General features: G+C 34.6%; 1 protein-coding gene across 1 annotated transcript in view; it reads left to right on the top strand.

The window, feature by feature from the left end:
* MAP2K4 (mitogen-activated protein kinase kinase 4) overlaps positions 1 to 24,107 on the top strand; it is a 97,686-nt gene that overhangs the window by 42,536 nt on the left and 31,043 nt on the right. The window contains exons 6-9 of the mRNA XM_032279375.1: positions 3,947 to 4,066; positions 17,960 to 18,079; positions 20,497 to 20,548; positions 23,380 to 23,507. Coding sequence (XP_032135266.1) covers positions 3,947 to 4,066; positions 17,960 to 18,079; positions 20,497 to 20,548; positions 23,380 to 23,507 — 420 coding nt within the window. The remainder of the gene's footprint in view (positions 1 to 3,946; positions 4,067 to 17,959; positions 18,080 to 20,496; positions 20,549 to 23,379; positions 23,508 to 24,107) is intronic.

The raw sequence follows: 24,107 nt of genomic DNA, 5'->3' as shown, positions 1-24,107 counted from the left end.
CACCATCTCGGCTCACCGCAACCTCCGCCTCCTGGGTTCAGGCAATTCTCCTGCCTCAGCCTCCTGAGTAGCTGGGATTACAGGCACACGCCACCATGCCCAGCTGAATTTTTGTATTTGTAGTAGAGACGGGGTTTCACCATGTTGACCAGGATGGTCTCGATCTCTTGACCTCGTGATCCACCCGCCTCGGCCTCCCAAAGTGCTGGGATTACAGGCTTGAGCCACCGCGCCCGGCCACTGAAAATACTTTATTATTGGGAAAAGAGATGTGGAATTTTTTTTCAAGAAACACAATTTGTCTTGGGGCATGTAATAACTTAAGCTAAGTTAATAAAGTAGTATTAAGTAAAAAGAGCTCAGTAACCCCATAATAAAAAAGAATGATTTTGATGACTTCTGATGTTTAGATGAAAATAAAATAAAAAACTTAATGTTCTTGAGTTGATTTTCTTAAGTATGTTATGGTTTCCTGTAGTTTTCATTCTACTCTGTACAGACAGAGAAAAAAGGTTTGCTGAGCTCAAGTAAACATCAGCCTTATATAACTTTTAAATTTATATAAATAAATGAAATTTTCCTGCTATTCAGGGTTTTTTTTTTTTTATCAATGGCTGTTACTTCTGAACATTGTGACTATAAGAATTTCAAGTCATATAATTGGCATCACCTTTGTACTTGCATTTTTCTGTGCCCTTAAGCACAGCTTTATGAAGGGAAGAGAAGTTTGTTCTTTTTGATATGTTAAATTTTTAGGTGTGCTCCTTCAGTATTAGAAGATCCTAGATTCACTTGTTTCAAATGTAGAAGTCTTTCCCATAGATATTGTTTTGATGGCCCGTTAGAAAAACTTTCTTGGTAGTAGCTTTTGTCTCTAAGTGTTCTCTTATTTGAATCATTGATCGTCACTAAATATTCTACTTGAATTATTTATTGAGTTATTAAAATCACTAATTTGAAGTTACTGCTTTTGTAGGCATCTGCTTGTAGTTAATCCCCTTTTGGGGTCCTTTAGGCCTTTTGAAATAGTTTATTAATTGCTCACATGTGATAAATGTTACAGTTCAACCCTAAAATGTTAGAATAATTAAGAGTTAGCTGTACTTGCTCAATTTCAAACAATTCAGATGCGATACCAGCAGCTACTTTTCTACTCACTGCCAGATACTTAGCGAAATGTTCGGAGAGTGTGGGGAGGTGTTGATCTGTTGAAAAGCACAATCAATTTTATTTTAGGCTAGTAGGCCATTCAGCTGCTCGGTGTTCTGTTTTGTACTAGAAGTGACATTAAAGAATACTCACAGGCCGGGCGCGGTGGCTCAAGCCTGTAATCCCAGCACTGTGGGAGGCCGAGGCGGGTGGATCACGAGGTCAAGAGATCGAGACCATCCTGGTCAACATGGTGAAACCCCGTCTCTACTAAAAATACAAAAAATTAGCTGGGCATGGTGGCACGTGCCTGTAGTCCCAGCTACTCAGGAGGCTGAGGCAGGAGAATTGCCTGAACCCGGGAGTCGGAGGTTGCGGTGAGCCGAGATGGTGCCATTGCACTCCAGCCTGGGTAACAAGAGCGAAACTCTGTCTCCAAAAAAAAAAAAGAATACTCACAGATGAGTAGATTTTACTGCCAGTGCTGATGATCTGAAAGGTTAGAGCTGTGCTGGGAACTCTCTACAGTTGGTTAATAACAGTTCTGTCAGAGATTGCCTCAGTATTAAGTATCAGTCAGATGTTGAAACTTCAGTTAGGCCTTTAGATCATGTAGTCCATATATCCTTTCTGTAGCTACAGTAGGATTTTTGGACACTGGCTCCCAAAAGTCAGTTACTGATGATAACTATTGAGGTTTTTACTGTAATATGCTTTCTAGTTGAAATATTAGTATTTGTACAATTGTATATCTAGCATACCACACAACTAGTTTTATGAAACAAAAAATAAACTAATAAAGAGGATACCTTTTATGTATTTTATGTGTGTTAGTGTATTTCCATTTGCCAATATATTCATACTAGTAAAAGTAGAAAAGAATACATTTTTAAACACCTTTTAATAGTGAGTACTTTAACTAGTAGGTGAAAATCTTCCCCCAACCAAAGGGTTATTTGATACGTAACCAAAGGGTTATTGGATTTTTCTTCCCTGCTTTTCTCTAATTAATAACTCTTTGTCTATTTTAAATTTAGATATACAGGATTATTAAGATTCTTTTATAAATACTTTCCTGAATTAGCATTTTCACAGCCACAGTTTTAGAGTTTTTCTTTTTTAAAGGTATAAATGTAGTCAAAATATTTACAAAAATTATCAAATCATGCTGTGAACAAATTCACATCACATCTCTGGGCTATTTTGACTTTTTAAAAATATCATTTCTGAGCAAACATGCTGAAGTTGATTTAAAAGTAAAATTAGTAATCCACAAGCTATGAAAATAGCAAAATGAGAGAGAAAGGGAAACTTTGCTTAACATTAACAGAACTAGTGTTACTTTGTTTCTATTTATCATTCTTATTTTAGTCCTTGTTTATCTGAGCATTGATATTTAATATAAAAGTTGTAGGTAAATCTGTGTATATAACATAGATGCCAGTTAATAAATTTTATTTGCTTATAAAATACTGTAGCTAGCAAGCTATGCATTTTAAGTAGCAAAGTTAAATTGGAATCTATGGAATTCCTCAAAAATGAAACTGAGAGAACCTACTTCTATTCCTTAAAAAACTGCTTATTCTCGTGTCACATGAAATACATCTTTTGTATCTCTTTGTGCCTCTGGCTTCTTTTCTGTAAAATGGGCTCAAGAATTTAATTGACTGCCTTCATCCCTTTCAAGAACATTGACAGATACCTTGAAGTCTTTGGAAGACAAAATGCCACCCTGTGTATTTTTTGATACTAACTTGCCTTGTAAGTATGTACTATGTATTGTACACAGTGGCGTGGTGTGATATTGTGAACTGTTTTTTATGAGAACAGAAGTTGTTTGCATGCTTTGATGTTAAAACTATAATTTCATTATTAATGTTTTATAATTTCTGAACATGATTCTTTCCTCTGTCTCCAGTGCAGTGGGCATTGTCCCTCCAAATACCTCTGTGTTCTATGCTGTTCTTGAATAAGAGGTGGGAGGTGGGGTACTTAATGTTTTCTGGCATTCTCTTAGAAATGTGCAAAGAAATTGTTGTACACCTTGGTTAGGAATATATCCCTGGTACAGCTTGGTTAGGAATATATGGAGGAGGGCTTTATTAGCTTAGGAATAGACAAAAGAGTCCTCTGTTTTCTCATTTTTAGGTTTTCTTCCACAGGTTTATGCTGCCCTGCATTTTGTTTTTAGTGTATAGAAAGTGCAGTTAAAGGACAGAGTCCCAGTCTAGGATTTTGGGGACCTGGATTCTTGTCTGTGCACTGCTTCTATACTAGTATTCACTTTATCCAGTTCTGGACTATTTCCTATCTTTGTCAATGAGGACATTGTGGTATGGTGATGCTAGTGAGTGAAGAGGGATGTTGTTGCATTGAATGCCTAGACTCCATACGATTTTGAAATGGTGATTAAAAGTATGTATAAAGCTACCTGTAATTATTCATATGAAACTGTTACAACTCATTATCATTTTCTCTATATTTGCATGTGGAGGTTAATTTTTACTGCCTAAGAACTTTGTTGTGTAACTCCCAGCATTATTAGTAAATGCTTGTGGTTAAATGGCCCTGTCTCCTTTAAAGGATTTCTAAGTGCTGTTTGTTAAACTTTCTGTGGTAAAAATTATTCTTGTAAAGCAAGATGATAATTTTCTTATCTAGTTAATATTTGTAAAGTTTACTTGGTAATTTTTAGTCTCGTGGTAGAGGTTTTTCTCCACCACGAGACTAAAAATTATTATTTTTTTTGAAAAACTTACTGGTTTTTTTTTTGACATCTTTTGTCATTCTTTTCCAGAGAATTCGGTCAACAGTGGATGAAAAAGAACAAAAACAACTTCTTATGGATTTGGACGTAGTAATGCGGAGTAGCGATTGCCCATACATTGTTCAGTTTTATGGTGCACTCTTCAGAGAGGTAGGAATAAACTGGGTTTTAGCCGATGAATGAGTATCTAATTGGGACAAATGACGATGGCAGGATTAGATTCTAATCTTAAATGCCATACATTAGTCATAAGTTAATATCTTTGTATCTTAGTATGTAACCATGATAATCTACACAGTAACTCCTGACACTCTTTTTGGAGTAGTGGGTAAGGGGTGAATCACATGTATTTTTGTGTGTGTGTGTGTGTGTGTGTGTGTGTGTGTGTGTGTTTTAGTATTTGTGGCTATCATTTGTAAATCTTATATTTCCTTTTTTTATTTACAAGTATTTTCTTTAAAAACCTGACAAATCAACTGACTTCTAAATATCAGTGCTTTTGTTATAGGTTTAGATTTTCATTGGGTCTTGAACAGTGCCTCCCCCAACTTTATTTTTTAACTTTTACCCATCTGTCATCAAGTGTATATCTGCATTTTTGTGTCCCTGCCCATAATCTTGAAGTATATCCAACAGACATGGAAATTAACAGTTATAATAGAAATTCTTTTTTTCTGATTCTCTTATCCAGATTTTAGTGTAGAAACTAAAGCTCTAATTTCTTGGTCTTATAATCATGTTTCTTCTTTTGGCCTCTGGTTATTCTGTATCCTAACTTGGATTATCATTTCTGCCTCCAGCTCTCAGTCCACTTACACATTTCCGGTCATCCAGCTGCCTGAAGTGTGGAATTGAGTTTGGGCTAGGAGTAGAGCTGGAGCTGTAAATGAGTCAATGAATTATAGTATCCTAAACTACCATCAAAAATGGTGATACTTAGTTGAGTAGGACTTGAACTGAACTGCTAAGCATTGCAAATACTCTTAAAAAAATACCTTTCTCATTTTGAAAATGTTAGGGTGAATAGCTGGGTTATAATAAACTGGTAAGAAAAAGCCTCCCACTCCTCTCTTCTTTTTGGGATGGGATCATAGAGTGTAGCCTTGAGGTTTTTGCTGTTACTGGCTTTAAAATGAATACATATTTTTAAACAGGGTTGAATGTGGCACTGAATAGAAATACATGAAATCTTATAATTGGAAAATATGTTAGAGGTTAGTTAATTCTAAACCTAATTCTGAAATTTTTATTTGTTTTTCTGTGCTCTTACTAGGTAACTAGTAACAATGCATTCTACTTCATGACAGAGCACATTTATTTGTTGAATCACTAATTGTTAATTCTGGTCTCATGTAGTTTCTTTTTATTCCTTTCTTGGTACTTTTTATTCATTTTTATGACCAGATATACTGAATTTATTAATTTTCTTCCATTATTTCACATCAGCATTATATTACATCGGTATACAGTCATGTATTCATGTGTATGACTATATCTTGGACCTAAATATTATGTAATATTATTCTAAATGTTTGGAACTTTCTTCATGTTGCATAAGAATCTTTCCATCTCCTCCTCTGCCTATTCCCAAACTGTGAACTTTTCTTCACAGTCATTAAATCATCACACCATATGCAGAACAGTAGCTAATTAGGGATTGAACTAGGTCTTCTCTCCTAACTAGATTCTCTGGTCAGCTTTTTCATTGCTGTATTCATTTTCACTATAGACTTTCCCCAGCTCTATCTGAACTCTAAATCGCCTCCATAGTGCTGGAACATACCAATTTAATTCACTTGTTCACTTATTTAGTCATTCATTTAAGTACTGTTCACATACCTAGCCTTGGGCTAGATAGTGTGCTAGTCTGATTGTATGAAGAGAAAGCGGAGTAAGTCATATCCATGATTGATAAAAGTGTGGAAACAAAGCACAGAAGCTTGGCGTAGTATCTGAACAATATTCTGACAGTTTTCTTATGGATAGCTGAGTAAAATTTGATTTTATGTCTCAGAAAGGTTGAAGGGAGTTGACATATGCAGCTATAAACACTGACATCTGTTGAATGCTTTACAGTTTTCACATATATTGTCTTCCCAATAATCTTCGGGACTTGGTGGTATTATCCCCTATTTCCAGATAGGAAAATGAATTTAGTGTTTTTGACAAAAGTTACACAGCCAACAAGTGGCACAGATGGCATTCCAGAGACAGAAATCTCACTGTTCCTTCTATTTTTTTTTTTTTTTTTTTTTTTTTTTAGATAATGCTTTTTATTTTATTTTATTTATTTATTTATTTATTTTGAGACGGAGTTTCGCTCTTGTTACCCAGGCTGGAGTGCAATGGCACGATCTCGGCTCACTGCAACCTCCGCCTCCTGGGTTCAAGCAATTCTCCTGCCTCAGCCTCCCGAGTAGCTGGGACTACAGGTGTGCGCCACCATGCCCAGCTAATTTTTTTGTATTTTTAGTAGAGACGGGGTTTCACCATGTTGACCAGGATGGTCTCGATCTCTTGACCTCGTGATCCACCCGCCTCGGCCTCCCAAAGTGCTGGGATTACAAGCGTGAGCCACCGCGCCCGGCCTTTGTTCCTTCTGTTTTATTAGAAGTGGTCCAGGGATGAAGATATATATGTATGTATATATACATATGCTTTTTAAATAAGAATTTTGATATAATAAGATGTATGATAAGATGAAGGTTACTTCACACTAAGATGAGATGAAGGAACTACACAGTTAAGTTGTATAAATACACAAAATGCCTAAGTAGATGAAACACGAGCTTTCCCCCCAAATTAGCATGGAATCTGTAATAGGTACTTTCTCAATAATAAAAGATTAAATTTTAGAAAAGCAGAAAGTAGGGCTGGGTGTGGTGACTCACACCTGTAATCCCAGCACTTTGGGAGGCCAAGGCGGGTGGATCATGAGATGAGGAGTTAGAGAGCGGCCTGGCCAACATGGTGAAACTGTGCCTCTACTAAAATTACAAAAAATTAGCTGGGCATGGTGGTGTGTGCGTATAGTCCCAGCTACTTGGGAGGTTGAGGCAGGAGAATTGCTTGAACCCAGCAGGCGGAGGTTGCAGTGAGCCGAGATTGAGCCACTGCACTGCAGCCTGGGTAACAGAGCAAGACTCCGTCTCAAAAAGAAAAAAGAAAAGCAGAAAGTACAACTTTTACAATAGTGAAAGTGTTACTTTTATCATTTACCTTTAAAGAGTGAATAGTAAAAGTGTATTTCCCGAAGTTACAAAGGTTAAAAATACTAAAATAATGAACAGACTTAGTAAGAGTTTAAAGAAACATTTTTCTTTTGCAGTAGATGATTTACGTGCATCTTTTTTTGGTGACGTGACCTTCAGTTCCAGTAATAGAACACAAAATCTGAATTCGTGAAATAGTAGAAATGAATGTATGTAGTTAGGACTTTTTACTTCATCTTACCATCACTGTGTGTGAGAGAGAGTGCTTTCAATTCCTGTTACTGTGAGACACCCTCCAGGGATTCGTTTCACCTAATTTGAACAACCACTAGACTTCAGCTCTTGTTTTGGTTCAGTCAGCCATCCATCAAGGAGCTTCTGAGATGTTATTTTTCTTATTCTTGTAGCTACTATGTATTTATTTAAATTTAAATGTTATTTAAATTTAAGGGGTACAAGTGCAATTTTGTTATATGGATATGTTGAGTAGTGGTGCAGTGTGGGTTTTTAGTGTATCCATCACGCGAACAATGTACATTGTACCCATCAAGTAATTTTTCGTAATCCACCCCGCTCAACTCCTCCCACCCTTCTATGTCTCCAGGGTCTCCAGTTCTGTACTGTGTCCATGTGTGCACATGATTTAGCTCCCGCTTATAAGCAAGAACATGCAGTATTTATCTTTCTGTTTCTGAGTTGTTTCACTAAAGATAATGGCCTTCAGTGTATCTTTGTTGCTATAAAAAATGATTTTATTTTTTTTACGGCTGAATAGTATTCTATTTTGTATACACGTCATGTTTTAAAAAATGTGGACTTTTAGGTTGATTCCATGACTTTGTCATTATACATAGTGCTGCAGTAAGCATACCAGTGCAGGTATCTTTTTGATATAATGATTTATTTTTATTTGGGTAGATACCCAGTAGTAGGATTGCTAGATCAAATGGTAGTTCCACTACTTAGAGATTAATCTTGCAGTTGGGCAGTATTGAGCATCTGAAAGTTCTATAACTTATTCAGAGCAGTGAATAATACTTAATATTGAAGTTGATAACTTCTTTATTGCTATTGTCTTCAACCATGCATACTTCTTCCTAGGATGGAACCGGACTCAAAAGTCCAAAGTACAGCTTGGATTTGGTTTAGATAAGTTACTAGATCGCTCAATTGCACGGGTTTCTGAAAGTCATTTTCAGGCTTTGTAGGTAGATGGGAAAAAGAGCGTGATAATAGTAGAATAATGGAAGTAACTTTTAGCCTATATTTTACAAAAAAGACCTACCACTTATCTTAACAATACTGAAACTTAGTATCACTTAAAAATCCTTTCTTTCACTTAAAAATCCTTAGCTTATGAAATAACTATTGCTAGCAAGCTATAAATTTTAAGTAGCAAAATTAAATTTGTTTGGAATATATGAAATTCCTCAAAAATGAAACTAATGTCTTCTAATATATGAAACTTGAGAATTTCATAGCAGGTGAACTCTGATTTTAAACCTCTTTAGAGGTCGGGGAATAAATTCTAGTTGAGAAAGCACTGTTCTTAGTAACTTGTGAATGTAGAAGTTCATCAGACTATAGAAGACAGTGATGCTGACTAAAGTGAGCCTTTTCTATCCTTACTTCCCCTTTCCTATCTTTATGTTCACCCCTTTTCTCCTGTCCCTTTTCTTTCTCCTTGCAAGTTTTAAATGCAGCTTATGGAGGTAAAATTGACATATGATAAACTTCCCATATGTAAAATGTACAGTTTGATATGCTTGAACAAATGTATATACCTGTAGAATTATCACCAAAATCAAGATAATGAATATACCCATCAGACACGAGTTTCCCTCTGCCACAGAGGTAATACCTGCCACCTCTCTGTTGTCCCCATACTCAGATAACCACTGATCTGCTTTATGCCACTATAGATTAATTTGTGTTTTCTAGATTTTTATATAAATGAAATCTTACAGTGTATACTTTTCAGTTTGTCATCTTTCACTTGGTATAATTATTTTTGCATTTATCAGTAGTTTGTTTATTTCTTTTAATTGCCAAGTACTATCTGTAATGTTACATTATGCAGATATATCAGTTTGTTACTCATTTACCTGTCAATGGCCATTTGGATTGTTTTCAGTTTTCATCTATTACAAATAAAGTTTCTTTGAGCATTTATGTCTAATTGTATAGACAAGCTTTTATTTTTCTGGGGTAATTACATGGAGGTGGAATGGCTAGATCATATTGTAGGTGCGTGTTTAACTTTTTAAAAAATGTGCAAGCCTTTTTCTAAGGTAGTTGTATCATTTTATACTTTCGCCAGTAGCATTTGAGAGTTCTGTTTCTTCCATGTCTTTTTTTTTTTTTTTTTTTGAGATGGAGTCCTGCTCTTGTTGTCCAGGTTGGAGTGCAATGGTGTGATCTCAGCTCACTGCAACTTCTGCCTCCCAGGTTGAAGTGATTCTCCTACCTCAGCCTCCCGAGTAGCTGGGATTACAGGCATGCGCCACCACACCCAGCTAATTTTTTGTATTTTTAGTAGAGATGGGATTTCTCCATGTTGGTCATGCTGGTCTCAAACTCCCGACCTCAGATGATCCACCCACCTCGGCCTCCCAAAGTGCTGGGATTACAGGTGTGAGCCACCACGCCCAGCCTCTTCCATGTCTTTTCTAATACTTGGTATGATCTTTTGTGTTAATGTTTAGCCATTCTAGTAAATGTGTGGTGCAATCTCTTTGTATTTTTAATCTGTATGTTTTTAATGACTTTACAGTGTTGAATGTCTTTTCATATGCTTCTTTACCAACTTTATATCTTCTTTGATGAAGTTAGTTAAAATCTGTTCTACATTTATATTTAAATTGGGATATTTGTTATTATTCAGTTTTGAGAAGTTTTAAAAAATATGTTTGGATACAAGTTTATCATCAGACCTACAATTTGCAGATACTATCTCCTGTCTGTGCTTATTTTGTTATATTGTTAACAGTGTTTTTGGAGAGCAGAAGTTTTTAATGTTGATATAGGCCAATTTTTAAATTCATGTATTGTGCTTTTGATGTTGTTTATAAGAGCTCTCGTCTAACTCAAGCCCACTTAAGATAATCTCTTAAGTTTTCTCCTAGCAGTTTTATAGTTCTAGGTATCACATACTTATCCATTTGGAGTTAGTTTTTATATATATTGAGAGTTATATATTGATGATTTTTTTTTTTTTTTGCATATGGATATCCTTTGTACCTTTATCAGATACCAGTTGTCCATAGAGAGGTGGGTCTATTTTTGGACTATCTGCTGTGTTCCGTTCATCTGTTGTCTGTCTTTGCACTAATCTCACATGGTTTTGGACTACTCCAGCTTTGTAGAAAGTCTTCAGATTTGAGTGTTGGTCCTTAAACTTTGTTCTTTTAAAAGTTGTTTTGGCTCTTTCATATCCTCCATTTTCATGTGGATTTTAGAATCCGCTTGTCAGTTTCTTCCAAAAAAGATGCAAACAACAACAACAAAAAACAACCTGCTGGGATTTTTGATTGGGATTTTGCTAAATTTGTAGGTCTACTGGGGGAACATTGATATCTTAAAATAGTAAGTCTATTGACCCTTTAATGTGGCATCTCACTCCATTATTTTACATCTTCTTTAATTTTTCTCAGCAATATTTTAGTTTCACTGTTTAACTCTTTCGTATTCTTACTAGAGTTGCCTTTAAGTGTTTAGTGTTTTTAATGCTATAATATATATTTTTAAATTTAATTTTCTCTCGTGACTAATATGCATAAATATTTGATTTTTTATATTGATCTTGTGTGCAGCAACCTTGTTAAACATATATTCTAGTAGCTTTTTTAGGTCCTTTCAGATTTACTACATAGATCATCATTTTGTCTGTTAATAAAGAGAGTTACTTCTTTCTCAGTTAGTGCCTTTATCTCTTTTTGTCTTGCCTTATTGCACTGGCTAGAACCTTCAGTATGCTGTTGAATAGATATGGTGAGAGTAGACATTCTTGTTTTTTTTTTTCTGATTTTAGAGAGAAAGCATTCATGTTTTCATCATTAAATATAATATTAGCTATGGGCTTTTGATTGATTTTTTTTTTTAATTGGTTGAGAAAGTTTCCTTTTACTCCTAGTTTGCTGAGAGATTTTGTCAGGAATGGATGTTAGATTTTTGTCATATTCTTTTTCCACATCCTTGAGATGTTTTTGAGATGTATGATTTGTTTGTTGTTTTAATAATGCTAAGTTATATGGACTGATAACAGATATTAAACATAGCTTTTATTTTTGGGAGAAATCCACTTGGTTATGATGTATTTTTTTTGTTTATCATTGGATTCACTTTGCTAAATTACTAAAATTTAGCTAATTTGCTAAAATTCATTAAAAATTTTTGTATCTATAAGAGGCATTGATGTATGGTTTTCTTATTTCTGTCTGACTTGTATCAATGTAATGCTAGCCTCATAGAATGAGTTGGGAAATATTTCCTCTTCCTGAATTTTCTAGAAGAATTTATATAGAATTGGTATTATTTCTTTTGTAAATATTTGATAGAATTTACCAATGAAGCCACTTGAACTTGGAGATTTCTTTTTGAGAAGATTTTTGACTGAGTATCCAATTCCTTTCAAAGATAGAGTTCTGTTCAAGTTACGTGTTTCTTGTTGAGTGATCTTTGATATTTGTTTCTTTCAAGAAATTTATCCCTTTCATCTAAATTATCAAATTTATTGGAATAAAATTATTCATAATATTCCTTTTTTATTAATATTGGTAGAGTCTGTAGTGTATTACTTTTGTCTTCCCTGCACCTCCTTCCCTCCCTCCTACTTGTTTCTGATACTGGTAATTTATGTCTTTTATTTTTCTTCCCAATTAGTCCAGCTAGAGGTTTATCAATTTTACTGACCATCTCTATGAACCAGCTAGCTCTCAGTTAAATGATTTTCTTATTTATTTATTTATTTATTTAATTTTTAAAGAGTCAGGGTCTAGCTCTGTGGCCCAGGCTGGAGTACAGTCGCATCATCCTAGCTCAACAGAACCTTGAATTCCTGGGCTCTAGGGATCTTCCCACATCAGACTCCTGAGTAGCTGGGACTGTAGGCATGCACTACCACCGCCTGGCTAATTAAATTATTATTTTTGTGTTTATTTATTTAGTTGGGGTCTTGCTTTATTGCCCAGGCTAGTCTCAAGCTCCTGGCCACAAACCATCCTCCCACCTTGGCCCCCTAAATCACTGGAATTACAGGCATGAACCATTGCACCCGGCCTTAGTTACATGATTTTCTGTATTGCTGTTCTGTTATTATTTTTTGATGGAGGGGTGGTCATTCTGATTGTGGTTTCTTCCTTTCTTTATTTATTTATTTATTTTACTTTAGGTGCATACTATATCTGGTATTTCTCCCCATATTATCCCTTCCCACCCTCCCCCCCCTCCCCACCCCCTGCTGTCTCTCCCCTACCCCCCTCTCCCCAGTGTGTGATGCTCCTCTCCCTGAGTCCACGTGTTCTCATTGTTCAGCACCCACCTATGAGTGAGAACATACGGTGTTTGTCTTTCTGTTCTTGTGTCAGTTTGCTGAGAATGATGGTTTCCAGATTCATCCAAGTCCCTACAAAGGACATGAACTCATCGTTTTTCATGGCTGTATAGTATTCCATGGTGTATCTGTGCCACGTTTTCTTTTTGCTTAATTTGCTTTTCTTTTGTTTCTTAAGGTGATCCATGCTCTTTTTATACTGTGAAATATTTTAAACATAGACTAAATTACAGAAGAGAAACAACTACCCAAATCTTATATTGGCATATTTATTCTTTATCCGTCTTTAAATATTATAAATACAATTAAAGCCCTGATCACATTTCCCTTTACAGATCTAAACACTATCCTGAGTATTTCCTTCAGTTTGTTTGCTTGTTTAGGTTTTCCACATGTGCATTTTCCCCTACATTTTACGCAATAATGCTTTCTGTATTTTCAGTTAAAGTAAATGGAATCCTATATGCATTCTCTATTGTACATTTTATTCAGCATAGTTTTATTCAACATGGTTTTCAAGGTTTATGTAAATATAGATTTGTAATATATACACTTAGTTAATTTAACTACTATGTAGTATTCTGATGATTAAATACACCCTATTTTATTTTATTTTTAGAAATCCTAATGTAGATTGCTTCTAATTTTTTATAATTATAAACGGTACAAAAATGAACAATTGTTTTGCATGTCTTCTTGACAATTTAGGTTACAGATTATTTAGCATATGTCCATGGAAATATAATTGCTAGATATAATGATACAAATGTCTCCAACTTGAGTAGTGACTTACATTTCCACCAGAATTTCTTTATCAAGAATTGTATTTGATATTAGTCATTCCTGACTACTAGTAGTTTGCTTAGTTTATAGTTTCAATCATTAGGGTTACCTCATGGTCGAGGTTGGCTCCTAGAGTTCAGTTATCATGTCGATACCAGCCTGGCCAACATGGTAAAACTCTGTCTCTACTAAAAATACAAAAATTAGCTGGGAATGGTGGTGCATGCCTGTAATAGCTACTCAGGAGGCTGAGGCAGGAGAATCACTTGAACTGGGAGGTGGAGGTTGCAGTGAGCTGAGATCCCACCACTGCGCTGCAGCCTGGGTGACAGAGCGAGACTCTGTCTCAAAAAAAAGAAAATATATTTGGTGTCAGTCATTCCTGACTGTTATAGTAGCTAGTAGCTTAGTTTATAGTTTCAGTTGTTAAGATTACTTCATGGTCCACATTGGCTCTTAGAGTTCAGCTATCATGTCCATGTGAAGGAAGAAAAGGGGGAAGAACTAAAAGGATTTTCCTGGAGTCATGAACCAATGGTTTTGTGTTGATACCTCTTTGGTTGCCTTTCTTTACATTTAAAGACTAGGAAATGTAGATTTTATCTAGGTACATTGTACAGAGGAAAGGGGACATGTTTATTGAGTATGCTATCAGCATTTACAGTCACAGGTCTTTTTTTTCCTGGTCTGTACTAACATTTGATAGTAAACATTTAATTTTTGGCAGTTGGAAATGGTTTCTCACTTTTAAAATTGCATTTCCTTGATTGGTGAGATACAGAATTTTTTGACACATATTTAGGCTTTTTAAAAAATTGCCTTTGATGTTATTCTACTGTTTTGTCTTTTCCTAATTAATTTAGCATAACTATTTTTCAGGGATGTAAAACAATCTATAATGCAAGTAATGTTTGAATGATACCATTTAATTATAGCCAGCATCCGGTTGTTTAACAAGTATTCTTTGAGTCCTTGCTCTGGCAGAGGTTACATTCTAGTTGGGAATATATATGACAAACATAATAAGTAAGTAAATTACATTTTATATTAGAGGATGGTGAGGGCTTTACAGAACAGAGCAGGGTAAGGGGAATGCCTGGTGGGATGACTTGAACTTTATGTCGGTACAAATGCACTTTATATCAGTGGTATTGATCTTTTGTTTCTTTACATCGAAATAGATGTTTTTGTCTTATTTTTAAACTTTTGGTATGTTGTCCTTGTTTATACAGAGGTATTCATTATAATAGAGTTAAATTTAACAGGTCTTATCTTTTGTGATTTGTTGTTTTTATGAGTATTCCTGGGAAAAATTTTTTTTCCGGCATAAGAGTCATGGAGAGCTCTTACGAAAGAAGTTTTAAATGTTTGCTTTTACAAAATCCATTTGGGAATTTTTGCATATATATTTGTCAATGATTTGATGTCAGAATTTAATTTTTTCTATATGGAAGGCCAGTGGGCCCAGCAACATTCATTGAATAATGCATTATTTTGCCACGATTTGCTTTGTTACTTCTGTCATTGGTCAGACTTCTGTATCTGCATGAACTTTTGCATCTGTTTCTTTGGTGTATTTATCTTTTATTTGTGATGGTTTTATAAAATGTCTTTATCTGGTAGGTCAGTATCTCTTTAAAATTATCTAAGTTATTCTTGGCTCTACTTTAACATAAGCTTTAGGGTCATCTTGTTCAGGTTCTTGAATTCTTAGATTAATTTGGGAGAATTTGACATGCTTATGATCTTCGCATTTGTAATCATGGTCTGCCACTCTTGTCTGTTCAGGTTATTGTCATGTCCTTTAGTAACATTTTATATTTGTTTTCATAAAGGTTCTGCCTATTTTATTATATACATTCCTTGGTGACGTAGTTTGTATCTTTATCGAGAATGACATCTTTTTTACTGTATTTTCTAATGGTTATTATTAGTATATGTTATTGGTTATATGTGGATCTTTAGGAACCATTATGTTACCTTTGTGTTCAGATTTTCATTATTCTCCAGCTTTTTTTTTTTACCCAATAAACCCACATTTGTTAACTTTTTCTGTGTTTCAGACCTGTGGTCATCCTGTTTTCTGCTTGAGCATGACAGTCATGCTGCTGTCACTACTTTTTCAGGCAGCTCACAGCATTTCATTTTTTTTTTTTTAATTGCATTTTAGGTTTTGGGGTACATGTGAAGAAGATGCAAGATTGTTGCATAGGTACACATATGGCAGCGTGATTTGCTGCCTTCCTCCCCTTCACCTATATCTGGCATTTCTCCCCATGCCATCTCTCCCCAGCTCCCCACCCCCTGCTGTCCCTCCCCTATTTCCCCCTGACAGAACCCAGCATTTCATTTTTTAAAATGCAGCTCATTGCCATTGTCGTCTTCTCTGTATGACCAAAAGGAACTGTCAGAGAGATAAGAAAGTTACATTAGGTTATGTTCCTTAAAAATTACAAAGACTTGTTGCTCTGGAGCTCATTGCTCTTTTCTCTCCCCCCTTCTCATCTTCAGTTCTCAGTTTACTTCTTATCTTTATTCTCCCACTCTCATATCCAGCTTTCTCTGTTGTTTGCCCATATTTCCCTTCCTTTTCCCTTCCATTTGGTAAGTATAGTTTTTAGCACCTGCCAGTCACTTTAGTTTGTGCTTTGCATATGTTAACTCATTCGATGTTTGTCACAGTCCACTGAGGATGGTGGGGTAGTCTCATTTCATAGATGACATGAGGAGGCCCAAACTTATGTAAGTAGAAAGTAGGAGAGCTTAGATAATGTCAGGCCTTTCAGACTCCTAACATCTCTGTGTGTGTGTGTGTGTGTGTGTGTGTATGTCTGTGTTTTCAATTTGCTGTATTATAGAGGTTGTTTCTGTCTGCTATTTTTGTAAGTGGATGAGGTAAATGTGCTGTTTGTCTCTGATGAAAATTTTTAGTAAACCTGTTTAGATAGCGTCTCTAAAATAAAGCTGTGTCTGTTTTGGGTGGAGGGTATTACTCGATCTTCCATGAGAGCCATTCTCACAGTGCACTCTAAAGAAAGAGAGGTTTACAGAGAGAAGAAAGATTATATGCAGAAAATATAAAAGTTCACTATGTCAGATATGCTTTACAAAAACATACTATGTATAGCCATTTAGCTACATGATTGTTCTAGAAAGTGGTCCTGTTGTAAGAGTGCATTGTAAACGTTGATAGAAGAAAAGCATTAGGGACACTGGATTCTGTTCATGGGTAGTGTATTTTTCTGGGCAAGTAATTTTACTTTTAATAAGCATTAATCTCTTAGATAATCCAAGGATAGGATTGATTATATAATTATTATATAATTGAAGGATAGGAGATTAGTGGGTAGAAAATCTTTGATGATAACATCTGTCTTTATAAGTAACAACACACAGGACTATTTAAGATAATTTTTTAAAAACTATTTTGATAGTATTTTCACTTTTGTAAGGTACTTTGTAGTTCTTGTTCATCTGTGTATCCTATACTTTTACAGCTATAATCATGGTATTTGCTTATAGTCTTTATTTTTTCATGACTCATGCATACTTCTCATGAACTGTACTGTTTCCAAAAAAATTGATTTTAGATAATCTCTTTAATATTATGCTATCCCCTTTTATAAGATAGTTCATCAGTTTCTAGTTTTGTTTTTTCTTTTTGTAATTTATGAAATATTTGCTTAAGTTACATTCCCAGTCATGGGATGATTCTGTAAAATGGTATCAACACATTTATTTCTATTTTATTGTCAAATTGCTTTCAAATTGGTTTTAAACAATCTATAATGCAAGTAATGTTTGAATGATTCAGTTTAATTATAGCCAGCATCCAGTCATTTAACAAGTATTTATTGAGTCCTTGCTCTGGCAGAGGTTACATTCTAATAGGGAATATATATGACAAACATAATAAATAAGTAAATTACACTTTATATTAGAGGATGTTGAGGGCTTTACAGAACAGAACACAGCAGGGTAAGGGAATGCCTGGTGGGATGACTTGCACTTTATGTCAGTTAAAATGGTCCTCGCTGAGAAAGTGGCATTTGAATAGGGTCTTGAGGCATAGAATTTACTTTATGTATTTTTGTCTTTTTCCTTTTCTTGGCTAATTTAAAAAGTTTATATAGTCTCTTAAGATTACAGTCATCTGTTTTTATTAGTAGGAAAGAATGGTTTTCTACATATTTCCTGCTTTTTTTTTTTTTTTCAATTTTGGCAAAATTTGAAATTTATGTAAAAGCATAAAAGGTCTCAGTATAAAGCTGTCCTTGTCCATACAATTAAAGAGTGGGGAAAATTGGCTTTAATTACATGGTGTTTAAATCTGAGTAGAATATTCTGTTGAGGGCTTTAGTAAGAAAACAAAAATTATTACTAGTTTGAGATTTGAAATAAGAAGAAGATTGTTCCTTTCTATTGTATTTCCATTTTAAGTAAAGGCAAGGTGATATATAAGATATATAAGAATAACAGATATTTGTTATTTTATAGGGTGACTGTTGGATCTGTATGGAACTCATGTCTACCTCGTTTGATAAGTTTTACAAATATGTATATAGTGTATTAGATGATGTTATTCCAGAAGAAATTTTAGGCAAAATCACTTTAGCAGTAAGTACCTGGTCTTTAAATTATTCATTGATATATAATTATATAGAGATGCTGCTGGAGTTTTGAATGTACATATCTGAGTGTCACTCACAGTACCTTCCTGAAAATAATTTATAGTTAATAACCAGAGACAAAGTCACCTCTGTGGGGTAGTTAGTACAATAGATCATAATGGTTTAGATAAATACTGCCAATGTTCTTTTCCTTTGAATCTCAATAAATCATAACAGACTTTTCTTTAAATAAGACTAGAAAAAGCAATTTTCTGTTCATTTTTTTCCATTGCTTTAACTATTTTTAAATTGGTTATATTACCACACTTATCCTGAAATTAATCAGAATCATAGCAGTCTCCTTGAAACCCCATAATTGAATTCCTTGGACAAAGTATATTTACTGTGATTTAAGATTCTGGTTATTCAGTCTAAACTATTTAAAATATTGACTAGCAGTTTTAGGGACCAGGCTTACTACTAAATTTGGTTAATTCACTTTTACCAGAGTACCAAAAAAGAAAAAGGGCACTCTTTTACATATGCGTTTATAGTTTTGAAAGTGAATTCATTGATCAATTTGTTTCTTGCTCTGAATCTTTAAGTTGGCAAATGTTTATACATTTTTTTTTTCTAAAGAAAAAAGATACTTTACTTTTCATAGAGCAAAATCCATAAGATTCTTAGAAACTTCTGAGAATCTGAGCTAGCATGTTCTGGGTTAGTTGATATATAAACAAAATTATATAGGAAGTTGTAAGATAGATACTTCGTTTGCAGGTAATTTCCTAGCTCTTCCTTAACAGCATACTCCCCCTCCAATGTAGTTCACCAAGACATATACCCTTTCAAATAATTTCATAAAAATATTTTATCATTTTATTTTTAAATTTTATAAAAATAATTGTATAAAAAGTAGCTAACTTAGACTAGAAACTTATTCATTATTTAGCTGAGTATATGATATTTTACAATTATTAGTTTGGCCATCTCTCTCCAATATATTAAACCAGTATTATCTTGAAACTTGTTACTATTCATAATTATAACAGTAGAAAAAATGATAATAGCTAATGGTTATAAATGCTTATTTGTACCAAACTATTGGTGACATTTAATCTTCATAGCAACTCTATGGCAAATAGTGTTACCTCATTTTTATGGATGATAAATCTGAAGCATGAACAGATTAAATAACTAACTTGCTTTGAAGTGTATTCGGTTATAAGTGGTAAATGATTTAAATCCAGGCAGCCTGATCCCAGAACCCTGCTCTTAACCACTGTATGACACGGTGGCCATGAAATTAGAATTGCAGTACAAAGAATATATACTGTAAAAAATGATTTATTCCATATTTGCCTAAGTTAAGACATGGTCATCACCTCGTATATATATTAAGCACACATGTACAATTTGTGTTTAGTCTCTTGGTAATCAATAAACCAGCAAAAACAAAAGCATAGCTATTCAACAACAAATTTATGTGTTCTACACTTATTGTACCTAGCAGCTTGATGTCAGCAAAGACTTGACCTTACAGCACATGGTTGGCCTGTTGTGTAGTTCTCCCTTAGTTTGAGGTGTGTCTCTATTTCTTGCCTTCCTGAAGAAATGTATAATTTTCTGATCATGATCAGTGACCAAGCAACAGGATAAATTCTGGATAAATTCCCAGTGGGGAACAGAGATACACTAGCTCTTCGAAAATCACCTTGAAGGCTTAGCGCCCAGTGAGGGTGAATGATTGTGAGGAACTGAGAATTTAGAAAACTTTTTATTTACTACTGGACTTAGAAATTGAAATAGTTTTTGCTTTAAGTTATTATTACTCTTAGTTGAAATAGAACCAACTCAGTGATCTTTGTTGTCCTGTTTTTTAATTTTGAACATTTCAGAGGCCAGGCACAATGGTTCATGCCTGTAATCCTCACAGTTTGAGAGGCCAAGGCAGGAGGATCGTTTGAGCCCAGGAATTTGAGACCAGCCTGGGCAACATAAAGAGAACCTTGTCTCTACTAAAAATTTAAAAAATTAGCCAGGCATGATGGTGTTTGGGAGGCTGAGGTGGGAGCAAGACCCAGTTTCAAAACAAAAAGGAAAAACAAAGACAGGAAATTTTAGGTTGCAGATACAAAAAAAGATAAAATTTTAAATGAATTATTAAACAAATTATAAATCTAAAAGTTACTGGGTTTTTTTGTTTGTTTGTTTTAGCTATCTGGGAACATCATATAAAGGCAACTGAGTTTTTAGATCTGAACTTATTCAGTATCTTTAGTTAATAAGAAATGACAGAATATTGAAATATTAAGCTTAAAATGTATGCAAAAGACTACATGGGATGTTACTTGTAATAAATTGTTGTGCTGTTTGAATAAAAAGAAACAAATTGTTTATCCCATCTCTTCTTTTTCTCCCTAGACTGTGAAAGCACTAAACCACTTAAAAGAAAACTTGAAAATTATTCACAGAGGTGGGTAAGGATTGTTTTTTTTTATTAACAGAGTTTTTTAATAGAAATGAACTTTTTTCTCCTAATTGATAAAACAGTCATTCATAATTACAGTGTCACTGTATAAGCTTTCCTAAAATACTGCTATTTTTAGCAAAAATACTTTATGTACTCTAAAACTCTGTTATTACAATTTTTGGGGGGATTCAATAAATTTTAGTCTAACTTAGTATGTTGGACTTACAAATTGAAATATATTTTGCTGCAAGTTGTTATTACTGTTAGTTATAAAATAATTATTCATTTGCCTGGTAGATAATTAATGTTTTACTACATAGGTATAAGGCATCGAGATGGTCTTGTGGACGGTCAGAAAATAATCCGAGGAATAGTACCCTCAATCATTTTTAAGGCACGCTACTATCCCTGTTAAGTGTTTCTTCTTCACATTAGAAGATGTTTCTAAATTGAGAGAAATCTTTTAATTAGTATGATAAATTGAAATTTCTCTAAAGCATGTTGTATTTGTGTAAATAGTGATCTTGCCCTTATTAGACACACAATTTAAACATTGGATGTAGTTGAATGCCAAACCTAGAAAAGCAGTAACCCTGTGGGAATCCGGAATTTAATCCAGCAAATAGATGAAATGCTTGCTCTGCTTACTGCTGTGTTAGACTCAGGGTAATGAGGTGCTGGCTTTGAGGAAACACCTGAGGTCTCACTACCCCTTAGCAAATTTGTAATGGAAAAGCCTAAGAGAGTACATGGCAGTGTGTGATTTAGCCTGACAATAAATAGGAAGAAAAGTAAAAGGTCAAAATCAAGAGAAGTGAAGCATTTCTAATTCTGGGAAACAATTTCTAGTGGTTAAAGAAATTAGTAATTGGGCCATTTATTTAAGTTCTTTTAGTTTGTGGTTGACACTGGGCCAATGAAATTAGTTCATCTTGAACATCAGTGTATTTTATTTTATTTGGCTTAATGCTTGTTAGAAATAACATCATTTTCTCTTTTGGCCTAAAATTATGTACAATTATATTGCTAAACAAAATTCTTTGTTTCTCTTGTAGTTCTTCTCGTTCTTGTCTTGATTTTTTTTTGCCTTCTTCATTAGCTGTGTTTTGTAATTGTAAGAGTGGCACCTTTTGGGCATTTGATAGTTACCTTAGGGATACTTACTGATCGCAGTAAAGCACCAAGGGTACTGCCTGGGGAGTGGTTGAATAAAAAATCTTCATAAGTAACTTTTTCTCTTACTAAATAAAATGATGAATTTATAGCTGTCTTTTATTAGTTAGGATCAGTTAGCTTTTTTGTTGGAGTGGTGTTTTTGATTACAAGTAATAAAAATCCTGATAGCTCTCTTTAAACTTCAAGGAAATTCATTATCTGTTGTAATAAGTCCAAAAGTGGGGTGGCTCAAAGCACGATATGACTAGGAGTCGAGCCCGCTCCTTTTGCATCTGTCCTTCATGTGTTGTCTCTGATCTCAGGGTAGTAATAACTAGAGCAGTTCCCACTATCATATCTAGAAGTGACTGCCTTTTGAGAACCTGTACAGCTATATTGGGAGCATGGAAACTTTTCCCACATCTCTAATACCTTTTATTGGCTCATTCAATAGAAGTGTCTCATGCCCTTAAACCTTAAACCAGCTACCATCAAGGAGCATGAGATTAACCTTATAAAACTTATGTCAGCCACCAGCTACGTTTTGGAGGTGTGGATGTTGAGGAGAAGAAATACCTCAATAAAACACAGTTTCCATTAGAAAGTATGGATGGGGCTGGGCATGCTGGCTCATGCCTGTAATCCCAGCACTTTGAGAGGCCACGGCAGGTGGATCACTTGAGGTCAGAAGTTCAAGACCAGCCTAGCCAACATGGTGAAACCCCATCTCTACTAAAAATACAAAAATTAGACTGGCATGGTGGCACGTGCCTGTAATCCCAGCTACTTGGGAGGCTGAGGCAGGAGAATTGATTAAACCCAGGAGGCGGAGGTTGCAGTAAGTAGAAGTTGAACAACTGTACTCCAGCCTGAGCGAAAAAGAATGAGACTCTGTCTCAAAAAAAAAAAAAAAAAAAAAAAGTATGGATGGTTAGGAATGGATGTTTGATAGGCCGACAGCTGCTTTAATGATAGTAAGAGATCTTTACTGAAGTTTTTTATGGGTCACCTTCTGAGTTACATTTAGATGTTTTCTGCATCCTATATTTTAAAACTATATTTTTTATTCATTGAGCCAGGATAGTGACAAGGACATGGATGGAAGAACTGAGATATGGATAGAGAATTAGTTGGTATGTACTGGTAGTGACTTGATTGTCAGTGAACGAAAGGGATTTGACATTCCTTATATTTTGACTGTTATGCAGTGAATCTGAACTAAGTAAATGAATTTGTAAGCCTCTTGATGAAAACAATTTAATGCCTAAATTTCTTGTGAAACTTTTTTTTGTATATTTAGTTTTTAAGCACTGGCATTCAGAAAATTGTTTTTCTTTCTCATTTTCAGTAGAAGAAAACAATTGTTTTGTCTGTTTTTTATAAACATGAAGATGTTAAGAGAAAAATCAATCTACATCTATATCTTATAGATTAATAAGATGTTTGTTAAATGACTTTTGCTGTTACATTTGCATAATTATAGTTATTAAAGCTACATGTTTAAAACATGAATAATTATTGTAGGTGACAAATGAAGATGTTTTACTTCTTATATATCTGAATTTAAAAAGTTGGCCACTTATGTTGACTAAGGTTTTTCAATATTTTTGCTGAAAGTGAAGCCTTATGTAACTTAGGAAGATATTAATTGTATACTGAATGGCATCTATCTCTTGTAGATATCAAACCTTCCAATATTCTTCTGGACAGAAGTGGAAATATTAAGCTCTGTGACTTTGGCATCAGTGGACAGCTTGTGGACTCTATTGCCAAGACAAGAGATGCTGGCTGTCGGCCATACATGGCAGTAAGTGTTAAGTCTAGGCCTTCTTGCCTGATACTCATTGCACAGAGAGCCTGTGCTCTTTCGTGCTGTAATTCTAAGGAATCTGCCCTTAGTCATGTGGTTTTACAATGAAACTGCTAGACTATTTCCCTTACTCTAAGGTCCAAGCTCAGGTCCTAGCATCTCCACGAAACTTTGCTAAATTATCCCACTCAGCTCCTGTTTTCATTGTCTTGCTTTATTTCTCTTACTTGGTATTTACCAGTTGTGGTCTTCTCTGATTATTGTTTTTTCATTATATTCAATTCAACTCATCAAACAGTTGGTAACTTCTCAGAAAGTTCCCAGCATCCCTTAGTGAGACAAATGGAAAGCCTTGAGTTCATAGCATAATTCACTGTGTAACAGTCTGAAGCTATATGTTTTAATATTGTTAGTCCCTTTTTCAGGGGTAGATGAAGCACACCAACAAACGCAAAGGTGGAGGCCTTCAGTATTTTGCGACCTGAAGCCTCTTTTCCTGCAAAGAGACAGATGTACACTGTCCATCCATAGATATCACACTCATCTTACCCTAGTAAATTTGTATACAGTGTTCCTACAGCCTGAATTTTGATCTAT

This window comes from Sapajus apella, unplaced genomic scaffold, assembly GCF_009761245.1.
Source record: "Sapajus apella isolate SASKATOON/1434 unplaced genomic scaffold, GSC_monkey_1.0 scaffold12, whole genome shotgun sequence".
NCBI classification, from domain to species: domain Eukaryota; kingdom Metazoa; phylum Chordata; class Mammalia; order Primates; family Cebidae; genus Sapajus; species Sapajus apella.
Note: the sequence above shows the minus strand (reverse complement) of the source record. Positions and strands in the feature narration are given on the sequence as shown.